This window comes from Malus domestica, chromosome 04, assembly GCF_042453785.1.
Source record: "Malus domestica chromosome 04, GDT2T_hap1".
NCBI lineage: Eukaryota > Viridiplantae > Streptophyta > Magnoliopsida > Rosales > Rosaceae > Malus > Malus domestica.
In genome coordinates this window covers 4,240,345-4,262,087 of record NC_091664.1, presented here as the reverse complement: position 1 = coordinate 4,262,087, position 21,743 = coordinate 4,240,345, and the positions used below count along the sequence as shown (strand labels likewise).

The following is a 21,743-nucleotide window of genomic DNA, read 5'->3' as shown; positions in this document are numbered from 1 at the left end:
ACCAACAATCGAATGTCATTTAGTTGACCTCATAATTAGCATTTACATGTTTAGCGAGAGTCTTGAAATTTGGAGGTGTGGTGAGAATGAATAATGAGAGAATGTTGAATGTATGTGAAAAAATGTGGGGTGTATGTAGAGAGTTTGGGGTGTGAGGGTAGTATAGGAAATTATGTGAGGTGGGAATCGGATCCCCTCCTGAGCATGGGGACCGGAGCCTACTGAGCGGCTCATCTGGGTTCTTGAAATTTGATTTAACGGCTACAAACAGGAGGTCCTTCTAAAAGTTATAATAATTACAGCCGTTGGATCAAATTTCAAGGGCTCAGATGGGCTGCTCAGCAGTCTCTAGTCCCCATGCTCAGGAGGGGATACATTTTGATTGAAAAAGTAGATGTGAGGTGTATTCAACAATATGTGAGGTGTTAATAAAACAATCCAATAGTAAATTGTAAATTGTATAGTGTATATATGGATAATCTTAAAAGTTTTTGTTTGACAAAATTAAACATAATATTTCAGTTTCAATCAAGTGAAGTAATAAAATTGAATATATTTGCGTGAATGAGCTAGTACGAACTTTGGAGGTGCAGAGTTTCTAATCCTTTCTTTACGCTTGGAATTTCTGAAAGGATTTTCTACTCATTCAAGAGCTGATGGTGCCAGTGTTGACTGACCCGAGTCTTCCCGTCTAGCGTGGAGTTGACGCTTGGAATTTTTGAATATTATTAGTCTTCAACATGACCACACCAACTACTTGTCCTGAATGGGGCACTTGTCAGCCATTAATTCAATGGACTCCACATTACTAATAATGGATGACCAAAAGTTGGACTACTTTATTAATTTGTCTTAAATTTTTTATAAAGTCTAGTTTCTTTCAAGTACGAGACATGTTGTTGAGCTCTTTCAGTCTAGCCCGTGTTTTTTCACTTCTTTAGGGGTAGATTTGAAGTTAATAAAAGATTCAAAAGTGGTTTTTATTTTGTCTACTTATCAATGTATTAAAAGCGTGAGGCGTGGTAAGACGAAGGATAGTCCGGCCTAGAAGTGAGGTGAAGCTTCACAAGACTTAAATTTTTTAATATATATACTGAGCGTACACATATATTATATTAAAAAAAAATTATTAATCAATAATCACCATGAGTACACATATATATACATATATTATGTTATATATATCTATTCTATTAAGAGAACCCTCCTTGTCAAAATTTTGTCACTTTTTTTCCAATTTTGCCCTCAATTTTTATACACAATACTTACATAAGGAGGACAAAATAGTAATTTTGTATCTTTTAAGAAAATGACAATCATATCCCTATTTTTTTCTATTTTACCCTCACTTTTGATACACAGTATTTACATAAAAATGGTAAAATGGTAATTATGTATGACACGCCCCGATCTCGATATTCCCCGAATACCAGGATAAACAAGTGTTGGTCAACACCTGAGGGTGACAAAAGTCATTTATTGAATGCATAAGGACTAAAATATGAATAAGATTAAAGAAATTTAAATATAATTAATGTGCACAAAAGGAATGTGTTCAGAGCATACGACTAACTAGAACACTAAAAGAAATAATATAAAATTGAATGAATAAAAGAATGGGTCCTACACCGAGAGGACTCGAAGGTGCCGCTGTGAAAGTGCCTTGATGCCGGGATTGTATGTATTTTTTGGAAATTAATTATTTAAAATCCGTAGACCATTCGAGGTCACAAATTATATTATTGAATAGATATCGAGATCACGAACGCATAGCTGAAAACCGTTTGTGAGTCCAGATTATAACGGTATAATTACGGACGTTTAAAGTTGTGTTGCAAAAAAAAAAAGAAGAGAAAAAGCCACGGGTGTGGCGTGAGAAAAAAAAAAGAGAAGAAGGAAAAAGGAAGAAAGGGAGAAACGGGTCCGTACGACCCGTGGGTATTGCCGGCCACCCATCTCCATTTTCCGACGAATTTCTTCAAACAACCACTTGGAAACACTCTCTTGACCTTCCCTCTACATGTTTCACCCCAAAAATCAAAGGTTTTGGACTTGAATTAGGGAGAAATCGTACTAAGGGTGCGGCGGGTGTGTGTGTTCAAATCTCCCAAATCCAAAATGTTGACACCCAATGACCACCACCAAAAGATTTCCCTTGAGCCCCTGAACAAATTCCAAGCAGTGTTGGAGGCGTCGAAGTTCGATTGGAAGCCGAATCAAAGCACACCATTTTCTAGGGTTTTAGCGGGTTTGAGCGAAATTGAGGTGTTTCCAGGCCAAATTGGACTTGGCTACAGGTATAAAGTTTGCTCTACTCTTTGAGATCTTCATTTCTGTAATTTTTGGTAATTTTTAAAAATAGTTGAAATTTTCCAGCAAGTCGGGGCGGCCAACCGTCACGTGCGGCGGTGCGTGTGGTGGCGGCCTTGCCAGTGGGCCGATGATGTCCTTTTAAGTTCAAATAGATGCCTTGATTTCATAATTGATATCCGTATGGCGTAATTTGATTGTTTTGACTTAGTTTCATTACGATACCTTACTTGGTCAAAATGTGAATCGACGATCCGACCGTTGAATCGTCACCAAACTTTAATACGTTATAGAACGTAATATTTGAGGATAGTTGGAACTGACGGATCGGGGATCTGACGTACAGATATTCCTGAATTGAATTTCTAAGTTTGTAAAATCAAACGTTGGCCGCCACTTGAATTTGTAATTAGCGGAGATCCGACCGTCGGATCATGGTGAAATTTTAGTAGGTTGTTTTAAAAGTGTAATGTGGACTTTAGAAAGTTACGGATCCAAAATCCAATATGCGGATCTTACGGACCAAGTTGTGTAGAATTGTGGACCCTATCTTTGAACGAGAGTTGACTTTCGGTCAACCTGTCTCCAAACGTTCTTAAGACTAAGATTAGTACCACAGGAGACTTAAGTGAAGTCTTGTAGGCCTACATTGGTTGGAGAGTGACTTGAATATTTGTGATATTACTTATTATCTTAATTTCTTGTATTGGTATCAATTGTGAATATGAATTGGTTTTATAAATGTGATTTCTATTGAAATGTGATTTTTATATATTTAGCCATAGGTCTATGATTATTAAACATGATTTGGCTTGGTACTGATGATGGTTGTGACTTATGTGAGTTAAGATATCTTTTTAGTAATGTGAATGATGTGTGTGATTATTTTTATGACAATGTGATCCTAGAATCCTATTAGAAGTATGTTGTAGCACTTATATGCTTGCGTGACATATTCGTGGTGACCTTGAGAAGTTGATGGTGTAGGTGACTACGTTGTAACTCATAGGGGTTGAGATGTGGATAAGTTGAGGTGTTGAATTGACCACACCATGTAGTAGTTGTACTTGGTACATTTGATGGGGGAATCATATGCTTGTTTGGATTCCGTTGAGTGATGTTCCGGAATCGTATCCTTATGTGGATTCCGTTGAGTGATGGTCCGGAATCCCTTCTACACAATGATTTCGTTGAGTGATGTTCCGGAATCGTATCTCGGTTTGGATTCCGTTGAGAGATGGTCCGGAATCCCTTTTACTTTGCGATTCCGTTGAGTGATGGTCCGGAATCGTATTCTAGTTTGGATTCCGTTGAATGATGCTCTGGAATCGTATCCATTTGGATTCCGTTGAGAGATGGTCCAGAATCCCTCCTAGTTCGTGATTCCGTTGAGTGATGGTCCGGGATCGTACTCACCTTGGGATTCATTGAATTAGAATTTAGATGGCTTCAAAGGTGTAGGCTTCGGCCTAACTGTGTCGCTCTAACCCTACTTTCCATTGTGTTGTAGAGAAGATGGGTGTGAGATGTTGTGATGGGTTTCAGACGAACCGTTGGATGTCTGGGTGACTCCTTCGGGGTTTACAAAAGTTTGGTATTGATTTCTTATGAATGATTTATATTCAAGAGATGTAAACGGTGATTAATGGTTAGCTTTATCATTATTATCACATACTTGTATTATTGTCACTCACCCGAGCTTTGTAGCTTATCTAAATTCTTGATGCCGATACACCATTTCCATGGTGTAGGCACTGATTGTACAGATGTCAGGTTTGAAGAGATTACAATAGGTCGCTTGGTATTTTGGTTGGATTATGTTGAGTGGGCTGGAATCCCTACTCTTGCTCATTTTCGTAAAGGTAGTTCGACCTTAGAGTCGAGTGAATATGAATTGTTCACAGTAGACATTGTGTATAAATTAGACTTATCAAGTTAGTACTTGGAATCCAGGTAGGGAAATATGAAGAGATCCTTTATTAAAATTTGTGAATTGATATGGGACCTTATTAATTGAATAACATAGTAATTGTAGATATCATGCAATCCTTGATTTTAGGATTGATTAAGTAGAATGATTGCGGAATGATGTGGGATATGATTGTTATTATTATTATTAGTCTTGGTGCTCAATGTGGCATTGAGAATAATATTGTGCTTTGTTGGTTCTTGGATATGTTACATGTGATGGATTAAGGTTTCAAGTTGAAAACATAGTGACTTATATGAGAGGTGGAATGGAAACCTTGATTGTCATATTGGATTGTTATGTAGCCTTGAATCTAGTACTTCCATACTTGTCAAATTCTAATGATTGATTGAGGAATGTTATATCTTTCGGCTTGAATGTATTGTGGTAAATGTAGATGGGTAGTGATCGATGAACTACGAATGGCTTGATCCCTGTTTAGGGTACATAGGCAGTCTAACGAGAAGGTTAGATGCAGCCATAAAGCTTACGAAAAATTAGATATACGCAATAGGGCCTTTGACATAGGGTACATATCTCGTGGGCGGGATTTGTTAGATATACGGATGCTGGATGACGTCACGCGTCGATCCTGGACGTATGTTAGGTTCGGGGCGTGACATAGCATGATAAATAAAATAGGTTTTACGTAACCTAACATGCCGTGCAATGTCTCAAATCATAACTCATGTATATCGTAATCACTAGTGAACGTCTAATATCCCTCCAGGCCCCATGCTAGCTCCCCGTCTCTGTGCCAATTGCTAGAGGAAAATAACCCCCAGGCCACGTGCCAGCTCCCCGTCCATGTGCTAATTGCCAAAGGAAAAACCCTTCAGGCCCTATGCCAACACTATAACCGTCGCCCGGGACGGAATCTATCCCTCGTCCCGTAGTGGAATAGGGACCACTAGGTAAGTACAAAATTATTGAACATACATATATTTGAAAAGCAACTTCATAGTATAAAATCATCCATGATCTATACTATAAAGAGGTGTTCGAAACATGTTCTAAATATTATATCATCATCCATCAGATATTCTATAAAGAACACAGGTTATAGGAAGAATAGTAATAATTCAAGCTAGCCTCAATAAACATGTTATCTCATAAAACATTTCATAAAACGTAATCATTAAATCATGCTTTTCATGTATGCATTTCTGCTATTAAAACATGCATTTTTAGAAGGGGTCCACTCATAGATACTTCGTCGCTGAAGAGCCACGCAAACTAGCGAACAAGGAATCGTCACAAATAATTGCCCCTAAGCACATAAAAGGTCTAATTAATAAAACTCTATTATAACAATTGAATTTGGGAAAACAGACTTCGAAAATGGATTCAGGACGTAGAATTACTCTAAGAAAGGTCCCGGTTAAATTTTCGAAAAAGGTCAACACGGGATATTCCTCGAAAGATTCTAGGAATATCCTTGGAAGGTTCCACTCAGGTTTAGGGCATAGGGTTTGGACTTGGGTTAGGTTTAGGTTTAGGTAGCTTGGGCTTAGGATAATGGGTTAATGGGTTAAGGAGTTCTAATTTAAAATGGGTTTAGGGCTGGGTTATATTAGGTTTGGGCTTTAAAGCCCGTGGGTCTTGGGCTGGTTCAATGGCCCAAAAGCCTGTCTCACTTGTGTTCTCAAATGGGCTGGGCTTGAAGGCCCGACCCTATTCCTTTGGGTTTTAAAACAAAATAAAAATAAAAGGTTTGGGTTGGGTTGGAGAGTTTGGGCTGAAAGGACCTAGGCCCAAAGGCCTAAATTTCCAAAAGGGTTTTGGGTTAGGCTTTAAAGGATTGGGTAGCCGGACTCATTCGAAAGAGAAGGCTGGAATTCGGCCTGAAATTAGACAAACTTTAAATGTTAATAACTTTGTCAATACTCAACGAAATTGAGCGAAACAAAACAAAAGTTGTAGTTCTCGACGAGATGAAGAGAATGGTAACTCGCACGACTTCTAACGCATCGTGGTTTGGTCGGAAAATGACTCGAAAGCCTCAGAGGTGCCGAAAACTGGGTAAGATTCAAATGGATATAACTTTTTCAATACTCAACGAAATTGGGTGATTCAAAAAGAAAAGTTGTAGTACTCAGTGATACGAAGAGATTGATACCTTGCACATTGGCCAAATCGCCTTGGTTTGGCTGAAAATTGGGTTTCCAGGGACGTTTCCTGCACCAAATGTCTTAGAAATACTACCCAAAGTACGATCCAAGAAGTTTTGGGTGATTCTTAGGAGATGCACAGTGGCAACGCCACGAGAACGAGGAGGTTTTGGGTGTGCTCCAACCTTGTTCCAAGTTTCGTGAATCACATGGGAAAGTTTAGGTGAGGGTGGATGAGGTGGTGATTGTCAATGGGTGTGTGTGTGCGATGATTCTCGGGGAAGGAAGGAGAGAGTTGCAGAGAAAGGGAAATAGATGACTCACGAGTCCAAAGGAAAATAGAATGAAGGAGGCTAGGTAGGGGAGACCAAAAAGGAAAGAGGCCCCACGAGCACACACATTAAGACCCAAAAACGATTTTTTAAATAAAAACCCAAAACTATTTTTTAAAATCGGGGGTGGGGTGTAGTAATGTAATATTAAGAAAAATATGCCCTTATTAAGAGATCCCATCATCATTGTCTCATACTCTTTTTAAATTTTTTAAAAACTAATCACACTCCTTAATCAAAAACAAAAAAGAAAATGAAATTGTTCACACACAAAGTGTGTGCTCATCTTCTAGTATATATAAAATAGAGGATGAAAAGTACAATGAGCACACATATAACAATGCACGCAGACAACACATACATCCATTATATAAAACAAAAAAACAAAAAAAAAGGCAGAGAAACGATAGTGCAAGGAAGAAGTATGAGGCAGTTAAAACCATACCCAAAATTTGGGTTTGAGAGTTTGATAAAAAAAAAAAAAAAAAAAAAACCCTGAGCCACGTCTAGGCGGCTTCGGCAAAGCCTTCCGCCCACTCCCTCAAAACAGAGGTGGCAACCCTCACGCCCAGCCTCAGATGACACCTAGGCACGCCCTAAGGCGAGCCTTTTAAAACATTGCTATTTATAGAGATGTAAACCCAAAGTTGTACAATAAATCTGAAATGTTTTTGGCTATCCAAGATTTGAATTTTATTATTATTAATAATATAAAACATCTATAAATGTTCTTAAGATTGGCTTTTCAATAACAATATCAAAGAGAACATGTTAATGTATCAACTTTATCAAACGTCTATCTCATTACTTTGTTTCCTTTTGCATAGAAAACTAAAGTTATCATGATAAAAAAAGTCATGTTAAAAAAAATGGTGTTATCTATGTGTTTCAGTACTCAATAATACCAGGTTTGTTGTAGAAATGGATGTCCACTCAAATAATGGGCAAGTTGCCCTTCCACTATTTAGCATGTGATTTACTTCTATAAAAACAACACTCACGGAAGAGGAAGAAAGAAAAGAGAGAGAGAGGAAAGAAGAGGAAGAGAGGAAGAAGAGGAAAATGAGGGGGAGATTAAAGAGAGTTATCTTTGTACTCCTATTATTCCAAATTATAATGAAAGCACTACTGCTGCCTCGATGACGTACTTCAGTCACACTGACTGTAGAGGAACCTCGTAAATTTTGTGTCTTGTTTCATTTATTCCACTGCACCCACCGTCGATTTTACAACAAGGTTGACAATTTTGATTACTATATTGAAAAATGATTGGTGGTTTCTTTTCTTTTCAATTACTCATGTGCCTGTGTGGGCGTGTGAGTGTGAATATATGAGTATCATTTTTTTATTAGTGGTTTATTTTCTTTTTGATGGAACAATGATGTGTTCCTGTCTGTTACTCTTGTGTGGTATAGTGGAATTTATGAACATCATTTTTCTTCTTTCATGTTTTTCCATTTTTCTCACCATGATTTGTAATTCTTTTTCTTTTCTGCTAGACCAAGTGGTGTCCTTATCCCGGTTGTGAATATGCTGTTAATTTTGTTGGTGATATTGAAAATTATGATGTATCTTCCTCTGCTCCTATGGATTTTGCTGGAATGTAAGTTTCCTTTTGTAACTTTTGGTATTTAATATCTCAGCGAAAACTTATCTATATAGGTGAGTCATATTTTGTTTTGGCTGTGCAGTGTACGGAGGAAGCTCATCGTCGACTGTAGCACTGTGGAGAAATGGATTTTAAAGAACAGTGCTGAGTCTGAAAACATGAACTGGTTTGTATTTTTTCTGAGCATCCAAAATTGAATTTTGTGGTTTTACACTTTTACTTAATGAGAGGTCGCACTTGGTGCGATGGTAAGTGCCTTCGCCCATGAGCGGTAGGTCTCGGGTTCGAGACTTGGGAGCAGCCTCTCCATAAATGGGGGTAAGGCTAGCCGACATTCACATCTCCCAGACCCTGCGTAAAGCGGAAGCCTTGTGCACTGGGTACGACCTTACACTTTTACTTAATGCATTTCTCTTTTGATACATTTATTGGCTTTCTGGTTGTTTCCATGGTAAGAATACCCCTTCATTATGTGCTTTTCATAAGTAGAGTATTATGTTTTTCTTCTCCTTCTCTAACCCTTATTTTTCATTAATTTTCGTGTGCTGATTTGATGACTTCCACTGCTTTTGATATGCAAGGGAATTTAATGTGATAAATTGTGGGGAAATATTAACTTATTAAGTTGACCATGCTCCTGAAACTTTTGGGAATGTGATAAATTTATTATGGTACAAACATTTGTTGTATATGGTAAAGTTTAAGGCTTATGAAGTAGAGTTCAAATCTTCTGTATCCAAAAATTCATGTGGTCTTTCTGTGTCTTTGATTTTATTAAGCATGTCAACAGTCATACCCAATCAAATCAAGCTTCAAATCCCGAATCCCAATACATGCTCAATAAAATCAAAAGAACAAAGAGGCCACATAAGTTTTTGGATGCAGAAAACTCTCTCTCTAAGAAGTAAAGGTAGTGCTTGTGAATTTAACTGGATCTGCACATACCAGGATATTGCAGAAAGTAGGGCTTGTTAGCTAGTGTAATGGTCACTTCATTTTGTTTTTCTAGAATAATTTTTTTTGGTAATAGGTTTTATGCGCGAGTTACACGTGTATGCATGGGTTAGTGTGGCTGGTGTAGGGCGCAATGCTGGTTCACTGGTCCTGTAACATCTGGAAGTATATTCATTAATTATGTTGAATTGAGTGGTGCAAAGAGAAAACATGATTAGTTTTAGTTTCAGATACACCATTGAAATTTAACTTTTATTAACACTTTTATGTGAGTTGGTGGAATTCTTGGTAATTCATGTTTCATTTTGTATTGTTCTGTCCTAACCTTTGTTGATGATGCTCAGGATACTGGCCAATTCTAAGCCATGTCCAAAGTGCAAGCGGCCTATTGAAAAAAACCAAGGATGTATGCACATGACTTGCACACCACCCTGCAAATTTGAATTTTGCTGGTATGCTTTCTGCTTCTGTTTCTTACTTCAATGGAAATTTATTATTGTTTGAAAAAAATGTCTGAATACTTTTCTTTTGATTCTGTTCTAATGTGGTTAAGTTTTACACGTGATGCTAAATGAATTATATGTACCATGCAGGCTTTGCCTTGGTTCATGGGCGGAGCATGGTGAAAGGACGGGTGGTCTCTATGCATGTAACCGCTACGAGGCAGCAAAGCAAGAGGGAGCTGTATGGATTTCTGTGAAGTTATTATGTAAGAACTGATGGATACCTTGTTTTTCTCTCTCAGATGGAGAAACTTAGTGACATACAGCGTGAGCCTGAGTCTCAGCTCAAGTTCATAACCGATGCCTGGCAGCAGGTGAATTCCTGCGTTTCTTGTTAGATATAACATGAATTAGTTTATAACATCAAATCAGATTTGTTAGGTGATGAAATGCTGACATTGTTTTTGCCTTTTTTTCTTTATGTTTGTAGATTGTTGAATGTAGGAGAGTGCTAAAATGGACGTATGCTTATGGGTACTACCTGCCAGAGCGTGAGCAAGCGAAGAGGCAGTTTTTTGAGTACTTGCAAGGTATGAACTGTGTATATCTGCAGGAACTAGTTAGGAGTTGTTTTTAAAGTTTTCTGAAATTTGCAATTCTGCTTTTGTCTTCAGGTGAGGCAGAGTCTGCTTTGGAAAGGCTTCATCAGTGTGCAGAGAAGGAGCTACTGCATTTCCTTAGTGCAGAAGGCCCATCGAAAGAATTCGTTGATTTCCATACAAAGCTAGCTGGACTTACCGGGTAAATATTGTGATGAAATATTAGTTGAAATTCATTTTCTATGGGATGTTTTGTGTTGAAATGTGTCTTGTCCAAAAAAAAATGGAGTTATGTGTATCATTTTTTTTTTGGTCAACCTAGTGTATAGTTGTCTGTTCAACATTGTCTGGATGCAAAATGCAGCAAACGAAAAGGTCGAATCAGTGAGTCTTTAGTATAGGAACTGGAAGGAAGATAAATAAAAGTGTGCAAGAACCGGTTTTTCTGTCTCTAGTCATTTATCATGTAATTTACATGCGGATTAGTTTTTTTTTTAAATTAGAGTAGGTCTGTTATTGTGTTTGCACGGTCAGTTATCTGTGAGTACAAATTGATTCACTAATTGTGACAGGGTGACTAAAAATTACTTCCAGAACCTGGTAATGGCATTAGAGAAAGGCCTATGTGATGTGGACTCTCAAGCAGCTTGCTGTGTGAACCAGCTCAAAAAACGTAGGAAGCAGCAAAGCAAAAGGTGGAAAGGGAAAGGTAACCAGTCGAGGTGGTGGGTCCAGCAGATATGTATAGCACGTATATTTGGACCTGTGATCAGTATCGTACAACAATTCCACGCCTGCCACATGTGCCATCACCGTTGGTGAGTATTCTAGCTTCCTGTGTTCCCGAGTCTGTTGGAGAAAACAACTTAACGCAAGCTAAGAACAAGTGTACAACAGACGATGGATTCTATGGTACGAAAACTATGATGGTCTGAAATGGAAGAAATGCAGAAGCCGTTTAGGGTAAAAAAAAGGTTGGCCTGTTGGTATTTGTGTGTGTTGGTGGAAACATAATGTGATTATTCTGTACATAACATCGATGTGCTTATAAACTCGGGGTTCCACGACCTAATTTAAGTATATTGCAGTTGTCCATTGTGAATGCAGATATGCTCTATTTATTTTCGTATCAGTTTCAGTAACGTTTGTGTTTGGACTCGTTTTTTGAATCCGTATGCTGTGAAATTATTCCGAATTGCTTTCATTGTAATAGTTAAAAGCAAGTAATGAGTAACGGGGAAAAACATTGCATATCTGATGCTTCTCGCGTCATTGTTTGGTTTTGGTTTTTGCAGTTTGCGCTCAACTAGCGTATGATCAAGAATGTTGGTTCATCTAAATTCTGCTTCGAACGGTGAACGACATGAGTGCTTGGTTTCCACTATGACACTAGCCCTATTCTATCCTATTTGTATTTGAAATATATTTTGGTAATTAAAATATGGCCTTTTTTTTGTTTCAAAGTCATTAAACATGTGTACAATCGATATTTGGAAAATGTTTTGACTAAATTGTTAGAAAATCATGGTTAAAAAGTATATTAATGCTGAGGAAATTTGATGGGTTGAGAATAAAGATGAGTGTGGAAATAATACAGAGGAGGAATTTGACAATTTTGATTTCAGTGGTCTATTATTTAAAGTTTTATAATCAAAATGATCATTGAGATTAACATAACTTATCACTTCGATTCTTGAGATTTGAGATCTATAGAAGTGGTCTCTGAGTTTACCCGTTATCAATCATTTTGGTCTTTTCGTGTAAAATTTTCATCAAATAAGGATAAAATGATAAAAAAATATCCTTAATTCTTATCAAATCATTTTGGCTAATTATTTATTAAATTAAGAGTATTTTTATTATTTTATTCATATTTAATATAACTTTTTATGAAATTATTTAAAATGATTGATGGTGGACAAATTCAACAATTACTTTTATCGATTTCAAAATCTTATCCAACACCTTACTCGCATCGCATACTCCCAAACGCCACTTCTCACATACATCTGGATCAAACACAAACAACTCAGTAACCAAGACAGTGACACGATTCTGCGATCCTTTGAGTTTTTGGTTTGACTAAAATACCCTGAGATCTGGGAACTGCGTGATTCGTAATTCGAGGGTAATTTAGTCATTCGGAACACAATTGGGTTGTATTGGGGAGGGCTTCCCACTCGCAGGCGCCAAAGAGCAGAAAGAAAACGGCACGTGATGAAACCCGCGTTTAAGCGGTCCAATTCCCAAACGGTCATATTTTCCCTTCTTTAAATTTCAAAACCCCCATCCCACTCTCTCACTGGATCTCTGGATCGCTCTCACTCTCGCTCAAACGGTCGTGTTGCATTGTTGCGTTCTCTCTGTGTGCGTCCGAATTTGAAGCCCAATTCAAATTTGTTGCTCTCTCTCTCTCTCTCTGTCGCTTGATCTCTCTCTGTCTGTTGAAATTGGAAGCTCGATTCAAATTTGGGGACGAATCCATCCTCTTCTCTGAGAAGAAAGTCGACGACTTGTTCCCAGTTCCAGGTTCAGTTCTTGCCTTTTCTTCTGTTTTATTTCTCGGTATCTTTAATTTCTGTCTGTCTAGCACTGTAACAAGAAACCCTAATTCCCAAATCCCGTATAATCAATTCAGTCGCACTCCGAGCTGATCTTTAATTTCTGCTTTTTCTTCTTCCACATTACCGACTTAGGGTTTTGGTTTTCACAGAAAGCACACCGCTTTCGTCTGTTTGTGTTGTGTTTCGTGAAGAAATTGGAGATGGGAGGTCAAGATTTGAGGCCCACTGTCTCTTCTCTCAAGCGTCCGCGTTTCCCTGATTCCGATTCCGATTCCGATTCCGATTCCGATGATGCCGTTACGGTTTTGGGTGATACGGTCAAGAGGCAGAGGACTCATGATTCGGATGATGGTCTTTTGGCAATGGAGGACTCGATTAGGGAGCTTGATGATCTACTTCATCACGAGGGGTCCTCAAGCAGCACCACCGAAGCATATGATTGCTGGGATGATGATCTGTTAGGATCCTTAATTGACGAGTTTGAGCTTCTGCCTGATTCTGCTGTTGCGGCCTCTGCTGCAGACGAGGCTGCTGTTGTGCCTCCGCTAACTACTCATCTCGGTCATCATCGTCACGAGATTGAGGAGGGGCCAAGAACCACGGATGAAAGAGAGTTGGATGATGAGGAGGACTTGATCACTGAATTCTTTAATCATATTGGAGGAGAGGATGATGAAGACCCAAATCAAGATCATGTACATCAAGCTACTGAACCTGATCACACTACTCTGCTCATCACCATCATCCCGTTCCCTCCTTCTCAAATCATTATTTTACCAGTTGTGGTTGGAAACATTGGAAGGCCACGGGCCCCGGTTCTCCATTTTCTCTTGATTTGCTTGCTCTCCATCATCATCATCTAGAAGCGGAGCAGGAGGAAGAGGACTTTACACGGAGTATACACGCCTTGCGTGAATCAAGTTGTCAAGCTATTATCATCTAGAAGCGTCAGCTCTTGTTTTTATACTACTAGTAGAGTTCAAGAATTTAGATGAGCACGGTAACCTTTCAGCTTTTTCTTTCCGACTTCCGTTTTAATCATAGTTAGTTTATTAGTTTTCAGTCTTTTTATTTACACGGAAGATGTGACATAGAACCAAGCGCAATGGCGCTCTAGGATTCATATAGCCGACCCCACTTAGTGGGAAAAGGCTTTGTTGTTGTTGTTATTGTTGTGGATGGAATAGTTTTCAGTATGTTATTTCGTCTAGCTGGTGGTCTTACTTTGTACTTTTGTCAATCTTGAGGAAATCTGCAGACAATATACATATGAATGTACATGAAGTTCCCAACAGTTCTGACTGCACTTACTTTTGTTCTTGTCATTTCTTTCAGCACAGTTTGAGTTTTTGTTTCAATTTTCAGACGTTGTCGTTGTAGCGAACAGTAGTACTCAGTTTCTCATTGTTTGTTTCGACCTCTACGTTTCGTTTCATGAATAATCAATCTGGTAATGACGGATTCCGGACGTGTTTCTTATGAAATCTTCTCCAACATAGTTTTGGATAGGAAGAACATAAAGGTGTATTAGAGTTGGGAGAAAATCTTGTTACTCCTATGAAAAATGTATATGCAGCGCCATGTGAACATTGCGATTATGGCTTATTGTGTCAATCCTAGGAAATTGTGACTGTGGCTTGGACATAGGAAATTAAAAAAATCGTGATTTCCTATGATTTCTCATGTCTAAGTCATAATCACAATTTCCTATTGCGAAATATATCCATGTTGAGCAATTTTTATGACATTAATACATTGTGACTATGACTTTTCGTGTCAATCATGCAATGCTATGTTAATAAAAATACGAAACAAATCTTTTTCGTGTCGAAATTGAAACTTTCAATCCAACATTCACCCTTAATCTAAAAAATCTTTTTGGGTTCGTTAATCTAATATAAAAATCTAAAAAAATTTGCCAATAGAATGCCTGAAAACCAAAAGAACTGGACCCAGCTGAATAAAAAATAGGCCAAGAAGTTAAAAACGGAACCCAGCCCAATTGAAATTCTTTTTTTTCCCTGCGTTATTCTAGTCATTTGGCTCACAATTTGCCAACAGGATCCTCTCCGGATCATTTTGGTAGGGATATTGAGGATCCGTAAATTATGTTCGTTTATCTTATATTGTACGATCAGTTTTTGTCAGGTATTGTTTGTATTTAATTTTAAATAAAAATATTTAAAATATTTTCTGACTGTATGATGTACAATGAACGAATATGATTCAAAAATTTTCAGGATCCTCACAAAAAGAATCCGGGAGAATCCGGATTCCACAATTTGGGGATTTAGGGTTTCGTAGATATGAAAATGCCACGTGATAAAATCCCGCGCTTAAGCGGTGAGCCTTGCAAGTTTGCAACGTTAACATCCAATTCCCAAACCAAACGGTCATATTTTCTTCCGTATAAATTTCAAATCCTCTCTCTCTCTCTCTCTCTCTAGATCTCTCTCAAGATCTTTCTCTCTCGCTCTCTCTGTGCGTTCTCTCTCTCGCTCTCTCTGTGCGTTCTCTCTCTCGCTCTCTCTGCGCGTTCGAATTTGAACCAGAACTAGAATTCAGTGCTCCAACAGTCTCCGGTTGAATTGAATTACAGAATACTCGAAATTTCAGTTGCTCTTGTTTGGGGACGAAGACGGCGATTGAGGAGGCGTCGACGAGCTGCTCTCCTCGGCGAGCGAGTGAAATCGGCTTCCAGGTTTCCCTTTTTCTTCTCTTTAATTTCTCCCGCTTATTTCTCTTCTTTATTTTGTGCCCAATAAAAAATTAGGGTTTTTGCTGCTGCATTTGTTTTGTTTTGAATTGCATTGAATTGAAATCGCGTTTAACAATGGAGGTGGGTTATTACGGTATGCCATTGGGTTTTCGGTTTCATCCTACTGATCAAGAATTGGTCAGTTCCTATCTTCGCGATAGAGCCCTCTCCGGAAAGCCCTTGGGCAACCCGTTTGTTCACGAGTTCAATCTCTTTGGACAAACACCACCCTGGGTGGTTTGGGAGCAATTCGGTGGAAATTCCCTACTCGATCAGGACTTGTTCTTCTTCTACGAGCTGCGTTCTAGAAGCGACAGCGATAGCCGCAGCAAACGCCAGATCGAAGCCGGAGGCACTTGGAGCGAAACATCCTCCGACAAAGTTTTAGGTTTGGACGGAATTCCAATTGGGGATAAAGGGCATTTCAGGTATAACAACAAGGGTTCTAACAACAATGGCGGCTGGCTGTTAGAAGAGTACAGTCTTCTTCCTAATGTAGTTGCTGGCCCAAAGGTCGTTCTTTCCCGACTTAAAAGGAATCCGAGGTCTAGGTGCGGAAACAAGATGAATTCCTCAAGTCCAACTCATGACTTCAATGAGAAGCCACCGATTAAGAGGGCAAGAAAAGAATTATCGAATGAGAAGCCGCTGATTAAGAGAAAGAGAGCAAGAAAAGAACCGGGTTCACAAAAACATTCTAATGTGAATGTGATCACCAATACCCCTGCTGTTTTGCCTTTTGTTGGAACTGAAAGCAATATGATTACTGACACTAGGTATCAGGATCAGGAGTGCATAACCAACATTAACGGCAATACGAAGCCGACTGATTTCTCTGATCAGGATAGTGTGATATTGATGAGTGATGTTCCTTCTTATCCCATATGCTTGGACGGCGACACTAGCAATCACGACCAGGGGTGCATAAGCTACATTAACGGAAATGTGATGCCCATTCCCACTCATATTTCAGATCATGAATATGTGCCACTGATGAGTGATGTTCCTTCTTCTCCAATATTCTTGGGCGGCGGGGAATATCCTTTAGACGGTGAAGCAGTGCGTGGAGACATTAAAGAATGGTTGACAACGCTTGAAGGTAAATTGCCCCGGGAGTGGCCTCAAATTGACGAATTCAGCCAACCGTTAGACGGGTTCAATTACTGGACAGACTGTTTGTGGATGAACGATTCTGTGAATGATCAATAGAGGGACGTAGAGGTGACAGCAGCTGTCTAATTTCCATGGCGTGCATATAGAAGCACAGTTATGATCAGGATATATTTTATTTCCGTTCTTAGTATATATGCTTTGATTTCTTTTGGTTCATTAGTTAATTAAGAAATTTGGTATAGGTGTTTACCTGGGCCCTCTTCTCTGACGTACTTATACATTGCCTGCCTTTCATTTTGCTTCTAGGATCGTTTCCAATTTTAATGCACTGAATGCTTTATAATACATTTCTTTTCCACCCAAGCTTCTTACTTTCTTTTTATTTTTATTGACAAAAGGTTTCAAGGTTGAAGATTTCAATTACTAATTTACTATACCAAATTTGAAAATCAAATTAATGTTTTCTTTTCCTTTGAATTACTCCCTCTGCATAAGTGGCTTGTGAGCGTGTGCATGTTCTGTGTATTGTGCTTGAATTTTGATGGTAACATGGTGTGTTAAGTGTTCAGTGTCAGTTTGTGAACGTGTTGATAGTTTTGTTGACGATAAGGACAATTATCATGTTTCTTGCCACTGTTTTTATGGATTTTTTGTGGAATGTAAGTTCTCTCTTTAATTTTTAGTATTCATACCTTAGTCTATATTATATGTGTCACGTTCTGTTTTGGACCAGCAATGCAAGTTTCTCGCTGTTGTCCTCAGTTGTGTTTTTGGACTGTTTTGCTTTTACGGTTCTATTGGTCTTGACATCTTGTCCATAACTGATTTTCTTTTTACAGTTCTTTGATTTTCTAACTCCGCCTGTGTAAGTTTATCTTACGCTGCCGGTCCCAAGCTCGGATAAAGGAGGAGGGGGAGGGCGTCAGGTAGTCGACAACCGGCACTTCGTTTTCACGTCGATTCCCTATGAGTTCTTTAATTTCTCTGCTCAACAGGATGGTCGTGATTCTAAAAAATTGAAGCACTTTATTCTTTCTTTACAAATTGCATCTCTTTAAGTACGAGGTAGGATGCGGAGCTCACATGCTGTTTCCTGTGTACTTGCAGTTCTTTTAGTGTAGATTTCTTCATCATGTAGGACTAGTTTTTGAAGCTACTGTCTCTTAGGTTTTCAGTTTCAGTAGCTGTTGATGTTTCTGATATTATGTATGTCGCATTTGTGAGAGCATGACAATCCTCACAGCCCATATTTGACTGTCATTTTGATCATTTGAAAGAAATGCCTTCAACTGCATTTCTGATGTGTCTGCTATTATTTTTATGTTTGTTATCGTTTGGCATGCATAGAGACACACAAAGATAAATAAGTAATATAAATGATCTAAATATTCAAAATTTGCAAGGGGCCATCAATTTCCTGTTTTCCACGTCAGGTATTAAGAGAGTACACAATGATGGTGAACATCGCACTCATAGGTTGTGATTTTAGTTTCTTATTCGACATTATTGACCTTCAAATTTATGTACAGTCAAGAAGTATATATTGCAAGGAGGGCCAATGCACCTACCTTTTTCTGTTCCTCCCTCCGATAGTATATTATCTGCAGGCAAGGTATGCTTGCCTTTTCATGCTTCAAATTGTGGCATATTTGTTGTTTCATGTTTTATATGTATGCACTTTTCAGTATGAAGTGGTGGAGCAGCTTCTGGAACTCCACCAGATTCAATTCCGTTAAAACACCATGATAGGAACATGGTGTCCGGCAGACTAATACTTTGCCTTCAAGGTTGAGCAGGGCAGCCAAAGGTTGTGAGAAAATTGTACCTTTAGATGCCAAATATTATGCTGTAGAACCCGAAAATGGAAAAGTTCATGTCAGTGAACCAGTTGATGTGGTTAACGAACGCATAGAAGGAGATATTGCATCAAAAGAAGTTCCAATTGAGATGTTCATGGGCCTTGCTGAGTTTGATGGACACGAGGGAGTTGATTCAGAATTCAACGAAGATGATTTCTCACTGCATGCGTCTCATTGTTAGTTCGATTGTAGAACGTTTCTCATTGCGCAGGTGAATGAACCACAAAGTGAAAATCTGGACTCTTATAACAGTTTTGGTCAGTCTTTTAACAATCATATGCAGTCGGTTTAAGGCAAAGCGTGGCCTGAAAGTATCACCTGACAATTGAAGTCCAACGCGATAAGGGTCGCATCTCATCCAGCTATTTTTGCTCTTTCAGCAACTTCTGCAGAGTCAACTTATTTGCTGCATTCTCTGTTCTTGTTTATTAGTTTTGCGAGAAATTTTCAGCTCAAAAATCGTTTAAAGCAAGTCAACCAGTAAGCAGATACCATACTGTCTCCCCATGTCTCCAATCCATATGTGCTTTTGGTTTGATGAATCCGTGTAGGACAACGATTAAACTAAAAGAGTTACAATTATAATTCAAAGACTATGAGAACAACTCCTGATGGGATTGTTAAATTATGGCCAAACAACAATTACTTTCGGCTATTAAAAAAAGGAAAAGAAAAAACTTTTGGTTATAAAATTATAAAGACATCATGATGAGGAGGCATCATGATGATGTTTTTTCTTCTTTTGTGGTTTTTTATTAGCCGAAAGTGATGGCTTGGTTTAAATAATAAGTCATTGTTTTGTTTCGGTAGATAGAGAAGAAAAGGAGAGCTCAATTTCAGTTTTGAGCAGAAGAGAGAAGAGAGCTGCAGAGAAAATGAGTGCAAGCTGCAGAGCATCAGAAAATTAGAAAGGGTGCAACAACCCTTTGTTGAAAAGAAGAAGAATGTGCTCTTCTTTTTTATTAGCAATCATCCATCATAGTTATTGTTGTAATAGCTTTGAGCTACATGTATAGAGAAGAAATTATTCATTATATTTCTTTCTCTATTGGTTTCTGTGGTGTGTGAGAGCTATTGGGTGTATTGGGTTATTTGGGTTGTGAGATTGCCAACACTTTGTAAACTCCCATTTGGTTGATAGTGGATTATTGGGTGAGCTCCTACTGCTCCGAGGACGTACTTTAGTTACACTGACTGTTGAGGAACCTCGTTAAAATCTTGGTGTCTTTTATATTTTGTTCTTGCATTTTCATTTGATAAATTTCCTGTGGGTTAGCTTGAGTTGGTTCCAACGGGTTTGGTGCTATCCTAGCACAACAATTGGTATCAGAGCACTGGTTGCTCTTGGGTACTGTCTAGTTGCCAAAGATGTCAGACGGGCAAGATGAGAATCCTTTTGGAAGCACCTCCGGGTTTGCAAGAACTACGGTGCAAAATGCAAAGTTCGAAGTGGAAAAGTTTGATGGCACAAACAACTTCGGGATGTGGCAATGTGAGGTCAAAGATGTGTTGGCTCAACAAGATCTACTTGCCGCTTTGGGAGAGAAGCCGGAAGCTATGTCGAAGCCGGAATGGGAGAAATTAAATTTGTGTGCTTGCTCTTCAATTCGGTTGTGCCTTACAAAAACTCAGAAGTATTTTGTGATGCGGGAGACGGTAGCAAGTGTGTTGTGGCAAAAATTGGAAGACAAGTATATGACGAAGAGTGCAGAGAACCGGCTACACTTGAAGAAAAAACTCTACCGCTTCCAATACAAAGAAGGTACAAAAATGATTAGACACCTTGATGCTTTTAATAAGTTGATTGCCGACTTGTTAAATTTAGATGAGGATATTAAGGATGAAGATAAGGCCTTAATATTGTTGAATTCCTTGCCGAACTCTTACGAGCATTTTGTTACCACTATTATGCATGGTAAAGAAACTGTGAAATTTGAAGATGTGTCAAATGCCTTGATGAATTATGAAATGAGGCATAGAGATAAAAATCATGATAGTACATCTGAAGCTTTATTTGTTAGAGGTAGATCATCGGAGAGGAGGTCATCTTCTAACAGAAAAAAATCACAGTCTCGACCTAGAGGAAACTCTAAAGGTAGAAAACCTTTGGAAAGGGATGAATGTGCATTTTGTCGTAATAAGGGCCATTGGAAGAAAGATTGTCCTAAATTGAAGACCAAAGGCAAAGAAAGTTCTGAAGCTAATGTTGCTGAGGTTGAAACAGATTTTTCTGATTTTGCTTTAACCACTTCTTCATCATTTGATTGTGCTACTAAGTGGGTGTTGGATACGGGTTGTACTCATCATATGACTCCTCACAAGGATTGGTTTTCAAGCTTGAAAGAGTTTGATGGTGGCGTTGTGTTCATGGGAGATGACAATCCTTGCACAACAAAAGGGATTGGTACAGTTCGTTTGAAGTTGCATGATGGCATGGTTAAAGAGTTGACAGGTGTTCGGTATGTACCGAATTTGAAGAAAAATCTTATTTCTTTGGGTACTTTGGAATCCAAGGGTTTCAGGTTTCATTCAGATGGACAGACATTGAAAGTTACTTATGGTGCACTTGTTGTGATGAAAGCTCCTAGATGTGGCCATTTGTATTTATTGCAGGGAAGCACTGTGACAGGTGAAGCATCTGTAGTCTCTGAAAATATGGGCACATCTGATTCAGATACTACTAGATTGTGGCATATGAGATTAGGCCATGCCGGTGAGAAAGCTCTACAAGGGCTTGTGAAACAAGGTCTTCTAAAAGGTGCCACGACTTGTAAACTTGATTTCTGCAAGCATTGTGTCTTGGGGAAGCAAACTAGAGTGAAGTTTGGTACTGCTGTACATCAGACGAAAGGCATTCTTGATTATGTGCATTCGGATGTTTGGGGTCCTACAAAGACTCCCTCTTTGAGTGGTAGACATTGGTTCGTGACCTTTGTTGATGATTATTCAAGAAGGTCTTGGGTCTACACTATGAAGCACAAGAGTGAGGTGTTGAACATTTTCTTGAGTTGGAAGAAAATGGTTGAGAACCAGACTGGGAGAAAGATTAAGATTTTGAGATCGGATAATGGTGGTGAATACACATCCGATCCTTTCTTTAAAGTTTGCAAAGAGGAAGGAAT

General features: G+C 38.7%; 2 protein-coding genes and 1 pseudogene across 3 annotated transcripts; all 3 read left to right on the top strand.

The window, feature by feature from the left end:
* Positions 1-5,620: 5,620 nt before the first annotated feature.
* LOC103432713 (probable E3 ubiquitin-protein ligase ARI7) lies at positions 5,621-11,433 on the top strand (annotated as a pseudogene).
* Positions 11,434-12,515: 1,082 nt separating this feature from the next.
* On the top strand, positions 12,516-14,183 carry LOC114819197 (uncharacterized). 2 transcript variants are annotated; one of them, XM_029098374.2, is made up of 2 exons: positions 12,516-12,856; positions 13,041-14,183. In XM_029098374.2, exon 2 carries the CDS (start codon positions 13,092-13,094, stop codon positions 13,752-13,754), a length of 663 nt encoding a protein of 220 aa, XP_028954207.1. In that variant the 5' UTR covers positions 12,516-12,856; positions 13,041-13,091; the 3' UTR covers positions 13,755-14,183. The 2 variants fall into 2 exon arrangements, with proteins under 2 accessions (XP_028954207.1, XP_028954209.1); XM_029098376.2 differs by having other exon boundaries at positions 12,629-12,856; positions 13,083-14,183.
* A 1,396-nt stretch (positions 14,184-15,579) lies between these two features.
* LOC103432786 (NAC domain-containing protein 41-like) lies at positions 15,580-17,009 on the top strand. The gene has a single exon (XM_008370993.3). It carries the CDS (start codon positions 15,725-15,727, stop codon positions 16,856-16,858), a length of 1,134 nt encoding a protein of 377 aa, XP_008369215.2. The 5' UTR covers positions 15,580-15,724; the 3' UTR covers positions 16,859-17,009.
* Positions 17,010-21,743: the final 4,734 nt, after the last annotated feature.